Below are 21,251 nucleotides of genomic sequence, written 5' to 3' on the forward strand. Positions count from 1 at the left end.
TGAAGGGGTCTGTCGAGTAACCATTCGGTTTCTACCAGTTTTGTACTGAAACTGGCGGAAAGAAAGGATTTTTCTCTCTGACAATTTTCAGTGGAACCTGCAACGAAATCTCATACCCCTGTACCTTATAGTGCTCAGAGCCATGTACACAGTGCTATTATTTGTTTGCAGAATGGCCACTTAATTTTGACAATAAGCTGTTTTTTTCCTATACAAATGAGGTAAGTGTGCATTGGGGGGTGTTCTGACCGAGTATTGCAACAAGATCTTCCTCTTGCTCGGTAGGACGTGAGGGAAATCTGTGATTATGTCCGTGTTGCTGGGAAGGGTATTGAGCAGGATGAAGATCTTGCTGCGATGCTTCACCACCCCAGAACATGCCCCCACTGCACTCGGAGCTCATTTACATAGGAATAAAAAGCTTATTTTTTTTGTCAAGCAGCAATTCTACAAACAAATTATAGCACTGTGGACACGGCTCAAAGAGCAGTAAGGATAAGGATAAGGATAATCTTCCATCCTTACCACTGACCTCCACAAGCCAATATGGTGTGTGGGTGCACATTAGAAAGTTCCGTGCAATACTGATTAATGCCCGTAGGGTAAGGTTTTATGAAGGAAGCCTTTTAATGAAGACTATGGATTATGAAATATGTAATAAGGTGACATGAGCTGTGGAGTACAGATTGTGTCACTATTCAGTGCCAAACATGATATCTACTGCCATGTTCATATGTGCCAGCAGTGGCATGGCAAGAAGTCATTGCTCTTTGACCTCAGAAAAATATAAGCATTTTCTTAAATAAACATTTGTGATACATAATATCCAGCAAGAAGTAACATCACACATTGTTAGCCACTAATATCTACATGATGTTAAATGGTTTTGTTTAAAGAAATAAAAATTATTTTATCCTCCTAGTTGTTGATATGAATGGCTATATGCTCAAATTGTTGAGTCAGGAACAGGATCGGTGGGTGTCTCAGAGGATGTATTTCCACTGATAAGAGTAGTCATAACTTGCTTCGGAGGCACAACCACACTGTAAATTTCACAATGAATTTATGAAGCACAAAATACCTGTTGCTTTGGTAGTCTGAGACATTGTCTTCTGGTCTTGAAATGACCAGCCAATAGCAGAGTACCAAAGCCTAATGCATTGAGGTGCTGATGGAGATTTTACAGAATTGAACAAGTGACTGACAATTGGACCAAACCAGAAAGATTAAAGATGTTGGTAACCCTATAGTTCTGTATATACAGTGTTTATTTTTCTATGATCATCCAATAATCCATATTATTTTTCTAAAGGTTTTCCAGACTTTTTTAAAGGGATCTTATCATTTAAACTTAATTTTTTTGTAGATCACACATCGGTATAGCCTTAAGAAAGGTTATTCTTCCCCTACCTTTAGATGTCTCCTCCGCGCCACCGTTCCGTAGAAATACCGGTATCAGAAGATATCCCGACCACAATAAAGACATCATGGCGGATTTTCTGACCTTAGAAAGTTCCTGCATTCGTGGTCGTATCCACTGGCAACCGATCAAGACAACAGACTGTGACCACAAGATATTTAGAGAAAATCTTTAAAACTCTGCAAAAAGTTTAATTACTTATATTTGCAAAAATGTTTAACTTTTAATTATCTACAGATTTAAAAATAATTATGTACATGGGAATACCCCTTTAAGGCTAATCCGACGTGGTAGAGACAAAAATCTAAGTTTAAACGGTAGGATCCCTTTAAGTCAGATCTTTTTTTATTTGAAAATAAAAAAAATCACTAACCATTTTCCAATTTTCAATGGCACAAAGAAGACATAGGAAACTCTGGCTCTATACTGTCTCATCATGGAAAAACTCAGGCTCAGCAGTGAAAAAAACAGAAGTAAATACAAATATTCCCTAATAGAATATCCACCACCATTCTTCTGGAATTTATCTAAGTACACTGAATCAGTCCTATGAAAATAAGTCATGTCCCTATTGCCAGACTAATACATCACAAGTACAGAGGCCTCTGTGATCCAGGTTAAGCTATGGTCCCCAAATCTTGTCAAATTTGTACATGGATGTTCTTTTTTTGTGCACCTGTTGTCCAGTTGTATAAATGTATTTAGGAGTGAACTGGGCTCTTTAGTCGTCTGAACCACTATTAGCTTTTTGGCCTGGAATGTACCGTATTCTTCGGACTATAAGACGCACTTTTTTCCCCCAAATATGGGAGGAAAATAGGGGTGCGTCTTATAGTCCGAATGTAGTGTAAATGTAGTGTAGGAAGTAGGGTATAGGCGGCGCAACCGCAGAAGCCTGCAGCGCCTGTACCTGTCTGCTGTCAGTTTGTCCCATTGGTGCGAAGCAAAGGAGGTACGGTAATAGCAGACAAAGGAGAGACAGTGAGATGGAGTGGTACAGGCGGGGCAGGGAAGTTAGAAGAAAGCCTGCGGCGCCTGTACTTAATTATCATGTCCCTACACTCCAGACCCTTCCTGACATCTGCCGTTTCAATACGGTAGATGCCATAGCGATCGTGTCTCCACTGTACAGGAGACCCGATATCTATCGCAATCGCTCTGCAAAAGCGGTGACAGGCCTTAACAGCTAATGCCCTCCATCACTCATTACTACCTTTGTTAACCCCCTCCCTTCCCTCCAGAAAGTTAAGCTGCCCCTGGTACCTGTACTGCAGCAGGCCAGCTCCTGCAGGGCGAGCTTGCGGGAGCCGACCTGTTCCTGTGCCACGCGGGAGCCTTGGCTTGTCATAGGAATATTAGTATTGAGGCTGGTCTATGACCAGCCCCAATAGTAACATAGAGCATCTCCCATTGCAGTCTATGGGACTTGCAATCAAATGAAAAAGGTTTTTTTCCTATTTTCCTCCTCTAAAACCATAGTGCGTCTTATGGTCCGGTGCGTATTATTGTCTGAAAAATACAGTATATCTAGTGTGTGGCGTGTGACAGTCTGTAAGATGAAAACTTGTTACATCCTTCATGTACAGTTACTTTGCTCTTATATAACAAACCATGGTACAAGATGATACAATAAGGGCTTTTTCTGTTTGGGACATACCTATTAACTAACAGGAATGCTCCATATCCTTCTCTATAATACCCAGAACACAGATTTTGGGTTCCACTTGCAACCTAATACTGTAGACTTTATTAATTAAGTCTAACATACCGTTCCATGTGCATTAGGTATGTATTGTCCAACCTATATGATCTAATCTTACCCTGAATCCTACTTCATACAGGAAAACCCATGAAAAGTTCCACTAAATAGGTAAAGATGGGGGAGATGATTTTAGGAGGTGCAGGAGGATATCCTGATATTGCTTATTCAACTCTCCAGACAAACCATTTAAGACAGGTGCCTTCTTTTCAGGCACAGTCTGCAGAACTACTATATCTCAAGCTCCTCTAGAGTAAGTGGGTGTTTCTCATCACATGGGGGTGATATCTGGAAGAGACAGTCACACACTGCATAGTTTGGGGTATACTCTTGTCAGTAAATTCCCCACTTCACTTCTAAGGCTAACAATAGGTGACTTGCTGCCTTTCCGTTGCTTTACAAAGAAGCGTTTATTTTCCCCCTGTTGTAGCAGGTGGTTTCCAGTTGAACTGAACAAAGCCCGCAGGGTCAACAATGAAGATCTGTCTAGCCCCCCCCCCCCCCGGCTGCCGCCATTTTAAAACTACTTTATTTTGCGACATACCAATTCTGTATTACATTTCCCTTTATTTAGCAGCATTACAAGGCTTCATCAGATTCTATTTGCAGGTATAATCTGCTACGTGTGACAGCGCCTATAGAGAGCCAACACCATCTATAAGAGCCCTCCTAATAAATCCTCAGGGCTTATTCACATTGCGTTTTTGGCCTCCCTTGCCGGGATACGTTGGTAACCAGTCAGAATCAGGTGTCAACTTATCCCTGCACGAAGAACTGGCCATTAAAAAAAAAGGGGGGGCCTGCAGTTCTCCGTGCAGGGATAAGTGGGGAGCTGATTGTGACTGGTTACCAATGTATCCCGGCAAGGGAGGCCAAAAACGCAATGTGAACACTCCTTTAAAGTGAAAGTCCCACCCCTAAACAGGCTGCTATGCTAGTAACATAGCAGCCTACATCATTATTAATACAAAGCACACATACCTTTGGAGGTCTTGTGTGCTTTGTAGTTCTCCAGCTAAAAACTTATATATTATATATTATTGCCCCAGTTCCCTCTCCGCAGTGCCGCACACACGATGCCCCAACAATCCCCTTTCCCCCCCCCCCGTCCACCTTCTAACATCTTTCCACTGCCCCCTGTACCCATACCTCCCAACTTTTGAAGAACCAAAAGGGGCAAATTTAGCCCCACCCACCGTTATGTTGACTCCACCCATTCTCATTAATTTTTCATGTGCCCGCACACAGTATAATCCTCCTACAGTCACCCGTACATTATATGTCCCCCCTCTATCTCTCCCCTAGCTTCATATACACCCTTCATCTGCACCCAGTTTCATGTCTCCCACCCAATCTCTGCCCTGACACATGTCAGCTCCTCGCTTCAGCCGCATATGTGTCAGCGAGAGAGGCACGCAGCGGCGAAGCGAGAAGCTGACCTGTGTCAGCTCCTTGCTTCAGCCGCGTATGTCTTCAACTCAGATCTGCGTCCTCTGGATGCAGATCTGAGTTGAAATAGGACATACACAATGACTGCTACGGGCACCAGGGGGCCGGCACACGGTGGCGGGCCAAAACCGGCCCCCCCCATTTTTCAATTTGGCCGAGCCCCTGACGCCAGTACCAGTAGTACTGCCCTATCGGCGGCCCTGTCTGTATGTTAGGCAATGTATTTTGTGGGCTAAGGGCTATGCATCACATGTAAGTTAAAAAGGGGGGGAAGCACCAAAAATGCAGCAAAAATAGCTGGAACATTTGTGTTTTCACTGCTTTTGCCTTTAGCTTGTACAGAACCATATCACATTTCTTGCTCTGCAGGGTTTGGCCACTAGGACTCATAACCACAGACTCTAATTTCATTAGGACGGGTTCACACCAACGCCCGATCTCAGTTTTGAGGTTTACATCTTCTGCTCTCTGCGGAGAAACCTTTTTTTCTTTTTTTTTTTAACCAGACACAAAGTCCTGCATGTCTGACTTTGTGAACAGTTAAAAAAAAAAACGGTTTTGCTGCGGAGAGCAGAAGATGCTCACGGGCAGAAGACACTTTTCAAACCCATTCAAATGAATACCGTATTTTTCGGACTATAAGACGCACTTTTTTTCCCCCAAATTTGGGGGGAAAAGAAGGGTGCGTCTTATAGTACGAATGTGGCACCTGGCATCCGCTCTAATAGAGAGGCGGAAGCCGGCAAGGGATAGACGCCATTACAGGTGCCGGGGCCTGCGACATCGCTGCGCTCCTCTGCCCTGCATGAAGCCAGCAGCTGGAGGAGTGATGCTGCTATTCCGCTCCTCCGTCCCCCCCCCCCCCCCCCCCCCGCCGCTGGCTTCAGGCAGGGCAGGGCAGCGATGTCTCAGGCCCCGGCGTCTATCCCTCCCCGGCATCCGCCTCTCTAGTACAGCGGATGCCGGGTCAGTATCTGTGGCCTCTTCTCCCCCGGGGCCGGTCCCCACCGGCCCCGTACCTGTGACGTTGCAGGCCGGCTCCTGCGCGGCGATATCGCAGGAGCCGACCTGTTCGGGTGACAGCCGGGAGCCTAATGAGGCTCCCAAGCCTGTCACGGCTATATTAGTATTCCGGCTGGTCTCTATGACCAGCCGTAATACTAATAGACAGAATGTCCCATAGACGGCAATACAGTTGTATTGCCGTCTATGGGACTTGCAATCAAGCGACCGCAGGTTCAAGCCCCCCCGGGGGGGAATAAAATAGTAAAAAAAAAAAAAAAAAAAGCTTTAAAAATATATAATAAAAATATGAAATAAATAAAAGTTCTAAATCACCTCCTGTCCCTAGAATATATATATAAAAGTAGAAAATCATATATCATAAACCACCGTTTTTTTTTTTCAATAAAAGGTGATCTAAGAAATAGATAGTCCCCAAAATGGTATAACTAAAAAGTACTTCTGGCCCCGCAAAAAAAAACACTCTATGCATCCCCGTACAGCTGCAGGGTCACCTGTCAATGTGGCCTTGTAGCTGTTGCAAAACTACAACTCCCATATATTAAATATTTTACCAGTTTTTGCTTCAAAATTTTTTTTCCCTATTTTCCTCCTCCTGCGTCTTATAGTCCAGTGCGTCTTATAGTCCGAAAAATACGGTAGGTTTGAAAAATGACTGCCGGTTTCCGTCTCCTGTCCAGTTTCATGGGCAGGAAACGGAAACCTACAAAACGGAGATTGGGCGCTGGTGTGAACCCACCCTAATTATAGAAATTCTTTCTATTTATGTGAAACTAACTACATATTAGGTCGGGGCCCCAAATTGCGAAAATGCAGCATTTCGCCGTCGCGGAAACATCACAGCAAAAAAAATGCTGCGTTTTACATTACCTGCAAAATTTATGGGATTCTGGATAATGCCACCCACCCATTGCAGAAATATAGGTATAAGGTAAGGTATAAGAAAACTGCAAACTTTATGTGAAAAAAGCTGCAATAACTGATTTGCTTCTGCCGCAGTTTTTTCCGCAGCTATTTGCTGTGTGGAGCTCTAGGAGCAGCATTATGTACAATTATGACACCATTCATTTGGCATTTAGAAGTCCAGAAAATCTGATAATCCTGCACAGTTTGGATTACTGAAAACCAAGCGCAGATGACTGAGCAGAGATAACAAGTGACAATATTCTGCTGTAACAACTGCATATTGAGGCCTCATTGTGTGATTTCTGCCTGTGTGCTGTCCATGTTTTCTCTAAAAAGCACAACGACCCAGTGAATTCTATATGCGGTTTCAGATGTCTGTTTTGTTCCACAGGAAGAAATAAATAAACTTGCACTACTTACTTTGTCCAGTAATTCCTAATATCTGATAATCTGGCACCTATCAGACCTCCTTGAATACAGGGCCGCTTCTAGCCTTTCTGCTGCCTGGGGCGAAAATTAAAATGACTCTCCCCACCGAAGTTAGAAAACTAGGCCTGACTACCTCTGGCATGAGTTATACAGGAAATCTACGCCATTTTGTGACTGGTGCAGATTCCATTCTGATGCATGGGCATATGTCTGATTTAGGCTAGAACCTCTTGAAAAATCATTCTCACTTTGTGCCTATCAGACCCTTTATTAAGACTAGCATAGGGAATACTAGTCTTAATAAATCTACCCCAGTGTGTCTTATATTAAAATTTCTACATAGTTACATAGTTTTTCATGTGTTTTTGACATTATGTATAGATGGGTCATTTAGACCTGACTGATCACTCCAGTTCTTGGATAGCTGATTCTATGCAATCTGCAATTCTATGCAACACCTAGATTCTTCAACCTGCACTTGAATTGCATCTATGGCAATGCCCCAAAATATCTCTTTCTTTACAAGAGATAACATAACAGGGAAAGTGCTGGCAAAACAAAGTCTGTTTATGACAGCTTGTATGCAACCCTGCAGATACATAAGACATCAGCAGTAGTATATCTCATCACAGCAGCCAGAGATCTACAGGTTAGAGGTTTAACAGATGTGAACACCAGAGCTTGGAAGAGGTCGTTCAGGGAGTGTAAATGAATTTACTGTTTGAGCTGGGAGTTCTAGGCTAGTTCACACCCCGGTCATGAGTTCAGAACCAGCCCTGGTCCCTGGGTTGCTCCGCTTTCTCCTTCATTTCTTGTTTGCACAGGTACTTAGTTACCTGTTCTATAGGGGCTGGCTTTACTATAGTTCGCCTGTGAAAAGGAGAGAGGAGGTGGAATGAATGGAGGAACAGTGCTGCTTCCGATCATATGACCCAGGGTATTAACGAACCCAGAACTCCTAAAATGTTGCCAAAAGTAAGTTAGTTTACACTCCCCGGAACACCCCTTTAAAGGCTAGGGGCGGATGTAGATTTGAGCTATAACTAACAGCAGTTTCTGGTGTAAATTTAGTACATTTGTGGGCTTTCTTAAGGTCATGCTGACTTCACTAAAACACTGCCTTCATTTCATGAAAATAATTACAAAACTCAATAAAGAGGTCACCTTTTCCCCAAAATGTGTTTTGTTCAAAAAATGTTAACTCTTTAACAATAGACAATTGCTGTAATAAACATTCAGAAATTCCCCCTTGAGGCAGATTCACTATGGGCTAGTTCACACGTAGGCAAAGGGGCGGATTTTGACAGCGGATTTCGCTTCAAAATCCGCCCCTTTACAATGGTGGTCTATGTAGACCACCGGGCTTTTCTCGCTAGCGGAGAAAAGAAACGACATGCAGTTTCTTCAGGCGGAAGCCGCGCGGGCTCAGCCGCGTGGCTTCCGCCCCCGGGAGCTCCCTCCTATGTCGGCTCATTCATTTGAGCCGACAGCGGAGGGGAAAGCCGCGACCGCGATGGTCGCGGCAGGCGGGTTTTGACAAGAGAGAGAAGCGGCTCACCGCGTATCTCTCGGTGTCAAAACCCGCGCGGGCAGTTCACGTGTGAACTGACCCTTACAATGGAGCCCTATGTGAACAGCTAGCTTTTTTTTTCCGCTAGCTTTTTTCAGCTAACAGAAAAAAGAAGCGACATGACCTTTCTTCAGGCGTTTTCCACCTGAAGAAAGCAATAGAAGTGAATGGGAGGCAAAAACCGCACGTTTTTTTTCCGCGCGTTTTTTTGCAAAAATAAGCGACGCGGTTTTTTCAGCCCATTCACTTTATGGGAGGGGAAAACAGCCTGACTTTTTTTGGAAGCGGTTTTTACAAAAAAAAGCTCCAAAAAAAGCTTGGCAAGGTGAAAAAAAAGCTTCCTAATTAGGAAGCGTTTTTTTTCAGGACCAAAATAAGCCAGGAGGTTTTTACGTGTGAATTAGCCCATAGGATAAATGTGTAGTTTAATGTCACAGAATTTTGTTGACTTTAGTTTACATAAAGAAAAAAACCCAAACTACTCAAATCGCACCCCTTTCCTATTAGGCAGTTCCCACTTTTCGGTATGCCATGTTCTTTTGTTGGGCAAGTCATTAAAACGTTTTCTGGCATGAGTCATAATGGAAATCTATGCCAGCTCCTTATTGGTGTAACTGCATTCTGGTGCAAGGACAAGCGCCTTATTTATAAAAAGTCGGAGGCCTCTACATAAATTCCACTTTCACTCAGTCGGTGCCTCTATTACGACTGGTATACAATATATTACAAATCTGCCCATGTCTCTTTAAGGCAAACAGTCTCAATTCTAGTCTGATACATTGGCATGAAGCCTTAGCTTGACTGTGATCAGTCATCGGATCAGAACAGTGGCCTAAAAACTAATAAAATGATGTTTGCAGTGAAACAGCTGCCGTTTGCATACACCATCATGTGCTGTAATGTTAAAAACAAAAAAGTGAATGATGAATAGATACAAACAGAATGTGCTCCATCTGCATTTGTGATTATATTAGTTTTTGGTCCATTGTTCTGATCCTATGAATCAGATGTGAATCTAGCCTTAAAGGGGATGTCCAGGAGGTGGATCAACCCATGTGGAGGCTAGGATGTTGTAAAATAAATTTTAAAAAAGCATAATTACCTTCCCTAGTACTGGGATCAATCAGTGGCCTCAGCAGTCACTGGTAAGGAGTCACTAACATGTGAGTGACATCACCAGTCCCTCTCCAGCAACCAAGGAGGATGCTGACTGGTCTCCTTGGTCACGTGGGCTGCAGGACTTCCAGCATCCAGGCACTTACACTTCCCAGGCCTCCACAGGGGTTGGTCCTATTCCTGGGCAACCCCTTTAAGTGATAACTGAAATCTACACCAGCTACTAGTTGGACTTCTTAATAAATATTGTGGTAGTGGTTGATAGTTTGAGACTGATGTATAAAGCGGTTTTTATATTGATGACCTATCCACAGACCTGTTACTTGCAATAGACTATCCTGTGGATAAGTCACCAGTATGAAATATGTTGGGGTACTCAGAAAACCACTGTAATGAATGTCTTCAAAGTCTGTTAGAGAGTTGCAGAACTTTCCTTTACACAGGGATCCCATTTCACATACATAAAAGTGAACAAAGCTTGGAACTGCTCTTATTTTTGACTTCTTTGTGCTGTGGTGTTCTACATTTCCGTTCCTCTGCCTCATTTAACTCTTTCCTTACACCAGTTGTAGGTTTCCATATGGTAACTACACAGTTCCGCTGCTGGGGGTACATCCAGGAGGTGTGGTCCTATTGCTGGGAGCTGCTGCTGTCATATAAAACACAACTGTCCCATGCTTTACAGTGAGACAGCTGGATGCTGCAGGAGACATTCTCATCCCAGAGGAATCACCATATTGGCGGGCACTGTCCTGGGGCACAGCAGCTTCTCATATGCAGTGAGAGGACATTCCAGAGAGAGAGAGCTCAGGACATAGCAGAAATCAGCAGCGGGCAGAGGTAAGACCTGGACACCCACAAGACAATACCAGTTGTATAACTTACAAAACACGTTTGTTTTATGTCAAAGTGGGAACCTTTTTAAGACCTTGCACATCTGAAGTTTGTTGCACTGGAAATAAGGCAGTGTTCACATTTATAGTGTATATACAGTCAATCGTATGGCTTATTTAGATTTGTACTGTATCTTTCTAGGCTGATCTGGAAACAAAACTACATTAACAACTAGTATATCTCTATATTGTGGCCTCCTATCCATGTCCCTTTAAGAAATTGCCAGAATTTTGACAGCAATAGAGCATTTCTTCCATAACTTGTAAAATACAAACCCTGTGTGTGCCTGCTAACCAAGCATTAGATAAGATGCCACACACATACCTATGACTACGATATGTAGGCAAATAGGGGTGGCTGGAGCGTATGCAGAACAGTACAGGGGTCTTTATTATTCATCTCTCTGCAGCTCGACATGTCACTTGATGGCTAGCCTAATATTCTGTAGGCGATCAGAGCCTGCTGAGAGTTGTAGTTCCTCCAGAGTACCACTGGTTGGACACTTCATTACATTGTGAGCTTCTGTGATCACTGACCAGGGTGAATGTGTGCAGCTCTGCAGTGTATGTTGGCGCTATACAATGAACCAGAAATAAATACATTTCCATTCAAGCATTGTTGGTATTGCGCAGGACTGTATATGACTTCACAGTTCAGTGACCCAAACATACTACCCCAATGGATTGTATAAATAATCACAGTCACGTCAATACTTCACACCCTATCAGCCAGCCAACTGCTACTCTGCATCATCCCACAACTAGGTCAGTGCTCTGCTCAGTATCCCATAACAAGGTTAAAGGGGATTTCTGGAATCAGAAGTCCTGTAACTTACTCCTATTCCTCATCATTTTCAGGATCTGGATAACTCTTCCTGATTACATCCTGCTGATATGTTCCAGTCCACTATGTGGCTTCACTTGTGATATTGTCCCAGCTTTGCCCCAATTTTTGCTAAATTGTAGCATATTTGCTGTGCTACAATTTGTAGGTCAGAACAACAAAATATCATACAAAAGAATACTCTGATACATTGGAATGGGCTGTGCTGCTGTGTTAGCATTACATCCCTATTACAAAATGTACCAATGAAGTAGATATATTAAACCAGTGATTATAGTAAGTACCATGATAACATGGGACACCTCTTGTCTTATTTTACAGCACAATTGTTGAGTTTTTGTGTTTGTTTCGTGTTTACAGCTGAGTATGTGCTATCCAGTCTAGACAATATTCAGTCCTTGTCTCCAGGCTAATGCGTGTTAGGCCCAGTTCACATCTACGATCGAGTTTCTGTTTGGAGAGTACACTTGGGGACCCCCGAATGAAAACCTATATGCATTAAAAAGCGATTACCTAAAGGAAATCCACGGACCCCATAGCCTATAATGGTGTCCGTGTGGTTTCCGCTCGGTTTTTTGCATAAAACATGCAGAGAGAAAAGTGGTGCTTGCAGGACTTTTCTCTCCACATGTTTCGTGAGGAAACCGAACAGAAACCACACAGACCCCATTATAGTCTATGGGGTACATGGGTTTCCCAGGTAACTGCTTTTTAATGCGTATAGATTTCCATTCGGTGGGTCCCCAAGCAGACTCCCCAAATGTAAACCTGAATGCGGATGTGAATAGGGCCTAACACTGATGTATTGTAATTCAACCTGAGCTGTAAGATACATTTGGTTAAGAATGTTTTTATTCACTGACAGCAAGCAGAGCTTGTGAAAGTATATGACAAAGTGCCACATCTTTACATCCTACCAATCTGTCATTCACTTGTAAGGCTAGGTTTACACATTGCGGACAAAGTATATCTGAGGTGCACCAGGGATGCGTCTCAAAGCTGTGCAGACATGGAGCTCAGCTCACTTTTCAGATGACTCCAGCTAAAGTCACTTTCTGTTTTAATGGGCACACAGTGACCTGCTATACTATTCGGAGCTGGAGTGCGGCCACTAAAAGTAAAAGTGCTCCATGGCTTTCTTTTGTGTTCCAGGTGCACCTCAGACACAGAACATCCACAATTTCTAAGCCTAGCCTCAGGGTACAGACATGTTGTATGTGCTGAGCAACCGCTTAAGGGCTGAAAACTGCACCGATATTCAGTTTCACCCTTGTTTCCGATGGACTGTCTTCAGATTCTCCGTTCCTTGCTGAACCTGTATTACTATGCTGCTGTAACATGCTGAAATTTCCCCACTGTGGGACTATTAAAGGATTATCTTATCTTATCTTTAGAGCATGTCCTATTCAGATCTGAGACGTGTATTGAGATCAATACATTGAAATCAATGTAAACCACTAATCGGATAGAATCCAAGTGCCTTCTATTAAAGAAACAGAAGACTCTTGAATTGCACAGTCAGCCATGTGCATGAAGTCTTAATAGGGTTTTGTGAGTAAGGCTAAGACCCCATGTAGCGAAGCACAGCAAAAAAACACTGTGGAAAAAAAAACGTTGCGAAAACACATTACTATTTTATTCCCTTAATAAACCTATAGGGAAAACACTGACATTTCCACTGGTGTAATTGACTTTTCTGATCCATTTTTTCCTGCAATATATGGATGGGATTCGATTTTCCGTGGCGTTTTCACTGAAAATATTTCTTGTTTCCCACGTCCCTTTTCTTTGGCCAAGTCATTTCCATCCTTTGTTTGATCTTGACGGTCCTATGTCTTTTTCCAGCTATGTATTTGAGTACAGTTTTGTAGTTAAACAGCAGTCTTACATGCAGTGTATCTGTGCGGCCTTTAACCATTTATTTTTTAATGCGTGGATCAGCATTGTGGCCCAGCTTTCAGCTACATAACAGCCATTCCGTGTACACTGCATGTCTGTACCCCAACAGTATACTGCACACTATAATGGTGAGTTCAGATATGGTTTCTCTGTCGTGGATTTTGCGGCAAATCTACGGAACAATCTGTGCATATTACATGTGAATATATCACAAACTTCAACTGGGGAGAGTCAAGCTATGCAGGAAAAAGACAGCAATGATCTGAAGTCAAGTTATGAAATGTCTGTGCATTAAACCTCGTCATTTGCTTTCCACCATCTTGGGAGACTTATATGTAAGGTGTATGAGGAGTTCCTATTTCTTCTCTTGTTTAGATGTGCGCAGCTCGCGCCCCCCTGCGGAGGAGAGCAAGCACACCTCTACCCTGTGCACACCAGAACCGCTCACACATCGCTAACCCCATCATGGAAGTTTCTGCTCCCTCTCAGCATGTTACAGAAATAGATGGAAGTGGCTCTGCAGAATCACAAGGCTCTGAGGAAACATCTGATGGACTCTTTAGGGTTGTTCTGCTGGGAGATCCTGGTGTTGGGAAGACAAGTCTGGTTGGTATATTTAGAAGAGAACAAGACAGAGAAACAGCAGAATATCAACAAGGTGAGTGCAGGGAGGGTGTGAGGTTCAGAACAGATGGACCTCATTGTTTTGGTATTATGAATGCAGCGATTATCATTACACTGCCCCCTATTGGTCGTATTAAGCAAAAAAATCTATATCAAGTTGTTGTTTTTTTACTGTAGCTAAATGTAATTTAAATGTAATTGACATTAACATGGAGGCCGGGGCAAGTAATGAATATTAACACTCAAAGGTTGATGCCCAAGTTAGATGAATAGAACTGCTAGAGTGGGGAACTCTCCCTAGCCAGAGATGTAGTTTGAAGCTCATGGACCGGTGGTGGTATTTTATGGAACATTAGGTACCTAGAAGTAACCCCTCTGTAACAGGCCTTAGTGCCCTATAGCTGTACCACTTGCATTGCTTGAAAGGTATATTCAAATTAATCCAATGTATCTAAAATAAAAGATAAGCAACTTTTTAGTTAAAAAAAAATCCACAATTTTGTGTGTACAGCTCCTATCCACATCTATGTAACGTTGGGTTCACACCAGTGCCCGATCTCCGTTTTCAGGTTTCCGTCTTCAGCCGACAAAAGACGGAAACCTGTCAGACCGTGTCCGGCCGTGAGTGCCGCTGAGCGTTTTGTGCTCTCCACGGCGAAACCGTTTTTTTTTAACCGAACACAAAGCCCTGCATGTCCAACTTTATGTCCAGTTAAAAAAAAAAAAAAAACGGTTTCGCCACGGAGAGCACAAAACGCTCACAGGCGCTCACGACCGGACACTTTCCAAATCCATTCAAATGAATGGGCTTGAAAAATGCGTGCAGGTTTCCATCTCCTGTCCAGTGTCGGGCAGGAAACAGAAACCGGCAAAACGGAGACCAGGTTGCAGGTGTGAACGAGCCCTGACTTGTGTGTAGTCTGTTTCTGCATTCATTTGTTTCTCCAGTACCTGCATGTGTTGATAGTTTACAGACTATTGAAGAAGAAAAGAATGAAAGAAAAGGTTTATGACATATATTTATAATAGAAACATCTTCGCAGATTTATCAAGTTAGGACTTATATAACTCACAATAGTCCAAGAGTATCTTAAAGGTATTGATGGAGTACAGGGTAATGTCATTCTGAACCAATAACATAACAAACCAAACATTGAACATGTAATATATAAAATAAAAGCAAATTTATAGAAAAGTAAAGCAAACAACAAGCTTACTGGAACTATCAGAACCAGAATGAGGAGGTGAATCATCTGGGAAACATGCTATTACAGAAGTCAGTAGGCTATCATGTGAAGGTTTCCAGTCTGGTGAAAAGCAAGCTCGGCCCATAGTGAGCTGGGAGAGGGATGGGTCAATGGCAAGTCACATCAGGCCTCTCACATCTTTTCAAATTTCTGAGGGCAACCTCTATGTTTATATACCAGCTTCTCATATTGGATGGTATTATTAACCAACTTCTTCCATTGAACCCCATCTGAGCGCAATGACCTTCCTAGCAAGGAACATAGACTCCTGCAAAAATACTGTCATGTGGTGCAGCCAGTCTGACTCCTCCAAAAGGCCCAACAGACAGACCTTCGGGATCATAGTAATATTACAAAGCGAGCAATAACATACAAAGATATTTTTAAACAAAAGTACTTTCAGAGTTGCTTATTTTGTTACAGTGCTTGTTCCTCTCATGGAAATCTGTTGATGTAGCAGGTCCCCAGTGTCTAACTGATAGTAAGGGACCCAAGGTTTTTTTTTAATCTTTTTCAAATATTTGGTCTTGCATAGGGCAGCAAATCCTGCATCAATAACAAATGACTCTTTCATTCAGAACTGTATCAGTGCACACTAACAGTGGATGGAGAGGACACCAGCCTCCTCTTGATGGACATCCGTGAGATCCAGGTAAAAAATTCCATTGACTTTTGCCAACTCAGCTCTAGAGATGAGCCTCTCCCCAACTTCATATAAGTGATAACGGGGATTAATATATTGTTTTCATCTATGCAGCACATGGAGATAGGTAGACTTGGTGTTGTGTTGCTTTAAGGAGTTTCTTTTTGGGACTTCCATATGGTGGTGCAGGGAAGCTACAGTATTTGCACATGGAACACCCATAATAAACCTTCAGCTGTGTTCCTTATGTTGCTTGCCCTTCTGGTAAATACATAGGATAGATGGGCAGACACATTAGAGTCACTTCATGTTGCAGATTATTAAACTCTGTATATTTATTTGCCTTCAGAAGCGAACTGATGGATGTGACAGCGCTCTGCGAGTGGGGCACGCATACATCATTGTATACTCCATTACAGACCGCTCAAGCTTTGAGAGTGCCTCGGAGTTACGGATTCAGCTAAGACGTACACGTCAATACGAAAATATTCCAATAATCTTGGTAGGGAACAAGACAGACCTTGTCCGCAGTCGGGAAGTGTCTGTGGAAGGTGAGTGAGTGATTGAGAGAAAGTGAAACCTGTTCCTAGATATGGCAGCTGCCCAAACACTCTTTCCAGCTCCAGTCATTCTCTGCCAAAGTCTGTTCCCTCCTATCTGTTCTTTCCACTCTGGGGATCTCCCAGAACATTTAAAGGGGTTGTCCAGGAAAAATATTTAGAAAACAGCTGAGCATGTCATAATATAAGAAAAGAAGTCATACACGCTGCTTTCTAGTCCCATGCCAGTCTCTACTTCCTATTGTGCTAATAATGTCCCACCATTAATATGTGATTGAGTCATTCAACCACTGTCTGTAGCAGTGACTTGATACAGCCAGTGATCGGCTTGTTGAGAGGAAACAGGAAGTGAAGATCGGTGCGGGACCAGGAAGCATCAGAATCTGAACAGCGAAGGGTCAATGAGCTGCTTACAACTTCTTTTCTTATAGTTTCAAAATAGTATTTATTGTATGTAAGCAATGAAATATAGTTACAAAGAATCATTCTGGAAACCTGGTATACAAGTTACAGCCGCTAGTAAAAACATTTGTGTAATAAAGTAAAATAATAGCAAATAGGATACAATTCAGTGAACCTATAAGAAATATGACTGCACTGCGTTCTGACAGAAGTTAGGTAAAAGAACAGCATGCCCATAATATGGATAGTTAGGGGTGACCAGGGGAATATAGTTGCAGAAAGTACATGAGACTGGGAGAGCACTTCTGCAACGACTGCGAATCCATACTAAGTGACCTGCCAAGTATCCTGAAGTCTCTCCATTGCTGAATCATAAGTATAATCCCAAAGTTTGACTCCCAGCTTGACATGGCGCCCAATCTGATTGGGGCAGAACTGGCATTTAGCACATTGTAGATGTATGATAAGGTACCCTTATATGACACTCTGTAGAAACCAAGCCTTTCAGAATTAGTTGCACCAAGGAGCATAGCAAGTAGAAAACCTGGTGCGTCCTTATCAATTTTCGTTTAATCCCCCCTCACCCGTCCTAATGGTTTCTCTCGGTGGTCAACGGTAGATATTGAAATAAACTTTAGTGATTTATTATGTTCTTTTGTTATATTATAAGATGCGCAACTGGTTTCTAAAGCACACCCACGAAGATATATAGTCAAAAAAATAAGAGAGGTCACTTTTTTTTGATTTTGTACTGTTGCACTGTAGAGAGTAGTGATTTGGATAATATGATATGTGGCTGTTTATGTGAAAAGGGCCCACACTGTCGATATGGAGTTCTTGGTATCATTGTAACGGTTATGGTGTAACATTGTCCGAAACATATTTTTTAATAAATAAATAAATAAAAAATATTTTTAAATAAAATTTTTGCATAAAACAAAATTGTGATTTTTTTACCCAAATATGTTTTGGACTATTTTCTCTATAATTAGTATCGACGATCTGGGCCTTTTTCACGTAAACAGCCACATATACTACTGGCTGCTCTTAGGCTGAATTCACACGGAGTAAACTGGCGCGCAATCTGGCATGTATACTCGTGTCAGATTTTGTGCGCTCAAAAAAGATCCCATTGATTTCAATGTGGGTTACGATCGTATAACGCACGTAATTTGTGGATAATGGTGCAATCTAGACATACACTTTATTGCTTATTTACTACGTGGATTGACCCAATATTCACTCTGTGGTCCAGCACCGGATTTAGGTGCACTGCAGCATATGTGGCTGTATACATTTCTATAAATAACACTATACTTTTACTGTCTGCACCAAGAGCAGCCACGTAATGCACATTGAGCAGAGTCCTCCAGCAGGCCACCTATTCTATCTAGCCGGGTCGCTAGAGGGGAGCCCCAAAGTAGAATCTCCTCTCATTATTTTATGCCCATCTGTCATCCTTATTGGTCATCCTGCGTTATCTCCATTTTACGCATCTAAACCCTAATGATTGTATAAGGAAAGTTCTGTAGCTTCTTAATATACGTCCCTATTTTAAAGATGTCTGCTTGCTGTCAGTAAAGGAGACATTCACTGATTATATCCCAGAGGTGGATACAGAGGCAGAGTTTGACGATCATAAAAAAAATGCACAAAGTCCTAGAAAGCATTAGACTTTTGCAGAACTTGATTAAGATTTATATGGGAAAATTCCTTAAACACTGGTAGTGACCTCTGTGCTTTTATTTCTACAGAGGGCCGAGCTTGTGCCGTGGTGTTCGACTGTAAATTCATTGAGACTTCAGCCGTCCTGCAACACAACGTTCAAGAGCTGTTTGAAGGCATGGTGCGTCAGATACGGCTTCGGAGAGATGGTGCCGACCCGGCAGAAAGCTGTCGCATAAGAAGCCACCGCAAAGAGAGCCTCAGCAAACGAGCACGCAGGTTCCTGGACCGGCTCGTAACCCGGAACAGCAAGACTGTCTTGAGAGTACATTCACGATCGTGTCATGACCTATCTGTCCTGTGAGAGGATCTGTCATGGACAATAAGAGCCTAGAACACTTGGAGCAGAAAGTACATACCTGTTTGCAGTTCATGGAGGTGGAAAATCCAGATTGGACCCTATTATGACTGTTTCTACAGACATTTCAAAGGATGTAAATTTATTTTTTTCCGACAGTATGCTCTTCTACACGCTTCACTTTATGATACACTATAGTAATGTGAATAATAGGACCACTTATAGATTACTCTCTTCTTTATTATTGACCCCTCTGTGTACACAGAGCTTGCATCTCTAAGGATTCGGCACCCATGAACTTACCACTGCACTTAAGTAAAGGCGCCAGAGTCACTGCTCACCTCCTCCACAATCTCTCCATCTTCTCTCTCTACCCCTTCCCCCTCTCGCCTCTTGCAGGATTTTATGGAATTTTGCCCAGCTCCCTTCTAATCCAACACTGACCAAACAGTGGAAAAATTGAGCTCAGTGTTTATGGAGAGAGGCCGGGAGAGACTGTACGCATAGAAGGGGGAGAGAGAGGAGGAGGGATGGGAATGACTTGCAGATCCCATATCTTAAAGTCAGTTTCCTTGAAGGCGATGTTAACCTTTTAATGAGGAGTTCAATGTGTCCTGCCAGGTGATACAGTAAAATTACTATAATCCAGGTTTTGATAATCCAGTACATCTCCAGCACACAAGTATACAGTAATGTGAAAATTCCTCTATAGCAAAATATTAGATGGGCTTTCTTCCTGAAGGATGTTTGCACCTAAAAATAAATTTCAGATACTTTTCTATAATTGTCCAGTAATCCAAAATGTCAAATAATCTGGCAGCTATCAGGTCAATGATGATGGATTAAAGGATTTTTGCATCTAAAATTGCATTGGAGGTCTGGATGGTAAAGCAGAAGTGGGTTTATCTTCTGCAAAGGTGATACCCACCTTTGGTTCCGGAGAGGATTGAAAGGCCCCTTTGCGATATAAGGAGCCACTTTAATGATGTATGGCTTACGTTAGATGAGGGCCCTATAGACTATTACAGATTTTGCATTTGCGTCTATGAACATATTCTGATTGTAGATTATTTGGGTTCAGTATTTTGGTAAAAGGCACAGTATTAGTGAAAAGCATGGAACAGTTGTTGGAGCACCCAAGTTATTGAAGTTGGGATTCCATTACCTTGCAATACTTGTCTGGCCACACCACTTCATATATGTTCATTGCTTAGGCCATGGGGCATGGTGGTAAGATGTGTGACTGGGGTGTAGGACTAATGGTGATCTTTGTGGCAGCAATTCAGCCATTCGAGGGCCATTATCCAAAACTTAACCTTATATTACAATAAAGTAAGTTCCAGATCATGACATTTATGGGGTTTACAGTGTCAACCATTACATTAGTCTTATCGAGGAGTTCATATTGACATATGGGCAGATAGCTTCCAGCCTCCGCCCAGTTTCTATGTATGGGGGATTAAATCTTCATGTTTCATAGATGTATGTCATCATAGTCATGGATCGTTCTACAAAGCAGTTTTGCACTGTGACATGTTGGCATTGTGAAGAACCCACACAGTGGTTGTGTTATTATTAAAGGGAGTCTATTACCTCACCCAAGAATATTCACTTGTCTCTACCGAATTACAGAGCACATTACATTGATAAACAACAAAAAATGGGTGCACTGTTGGTGGATGTGCAGCTCCCTGGAGCATTGCTCTTGTCACTGAGACTCCAACCATCTTCTGCTTGTGGAATTTAACTCTTCCACTGCTTTGAGATACCCATCCTACTTGAGCACCAACTGCCTCACTTACACAAGACTTCAAAGTTACTTTCTCCAAATGAGTTGTCAACAGATGATTACAGCATGTTTTTGTGCACTTTTCGGCATTTGTAATACAAGGATTGGAACCTGGGTTACCCAGGAACCACGTTTAAAAGGTATGCTGAAAATCAGCCAATATCGGTTGTTTTTTTTTGTCGGTGGCAGGTCTGCTGCAAAATGTCCACAATGGGTATCCCACAGAGAATCTGCCCTGTGTGGCCTTAGCCTTAAAGGGGAAGATTACTATTTTTTAAATGTATTTATTTTTACAACCAGAAACAGTACCACTTTCATCCATGGGCTGTGCCTGCTATGTCAACTCAGCTGCAGCCATTTCAATAGCCCCCTCCTCCCAAATATTACAAATACACTTACTTGTTCAGCTGGTCATCCTAACTTTTCTATTGATTCACATCAACAGCAAATTACTTTTTAACCTACCGACCTTGCATGGGCTGTTTAATACCACAATCATCCATGGTGTTCATCCATGGTACAATGACACCAGTCACCTACATCAAATGTGACTTCAATTTTTATCTGAATTTTAAGTTATTCTCAATTTATATCATCCTATTTTTTTCTTTCCATATCCAATGTGCTATACTGCTTCTCTACTTTGTTTGCATAG

The 21,251-nt window shown here is 42.4% G+C and overlaps 1 protein-coding gene across 1 annotated transcript; it reads left to right on the forward strand.

Annotated features, from left to right (window-relative positions):
* The first annotated feature begins 10,333 nt into the window (after nt 1-10,333).
* Nucleotides 10,334-19,545, forward strand: REM1 (RRAD and GEM like GTPase 1). The gene is made up of 5 exons (XM_075278621.1): nt 10,334-10,512; nt 13,684-13,966; nt 15,758-15,831; nt 16,172-16,373; nt 18,539-19,545. Exons 2-5 carry the CDS (start codon nt 13,684-13,686, stop codon nt 18,811-18,813), a joined length of 834 nt encoding a protein of 277 aa, XP_075134722.1. The 5' UTR covers nt 10,334-10,512; the 3' UTR covers nt 18,814-19,545.
* The last annotated feature ends 1,706 nt before the right edge of the window (nt 19,546-21,251 follow it).

Source organism: Leptodactylus fuscus, chromosome 6 (genome assembly GCF_031893055.1).
Source record: "Leptodactylus fuscus isolate aLepFus1 chromosome 6, aLepFus1.hap2, whole genome shotgun sequence".
NCBI classification, from domain to species: Eukaryota; Metazoa; Chordata; class Amphibia; order Anura; family Leptodactylidae; genus Leptodactylus; species Leptodactylus fuscus.

Excerpts from the sequence above, each read along its gene's own strand:
- REM1 (XM_075278621.1), top strand. The coding sequence starts at position 13,684 with ATGTGCGCAGCTCGCGCCCCCCTGCGGAGGAGAGCAAGCACACCTCTA. Across the intron at positions 13,967-15,757 it reads AACAGCAGAATATCAACAAG|AACTGTATCAGTGCACACTA; the intron begins GTGAGTGCAGGG and ends TCTTTCATTCAG. Across the intron at positions 16,374-18,538 it reads TCGGGAAGTGTCTGTGGAAG|AGGGCCGAGCTTGTGCCGTG; the intron begins GTGAGTGAGTGA and ends TTATTTCTACAG.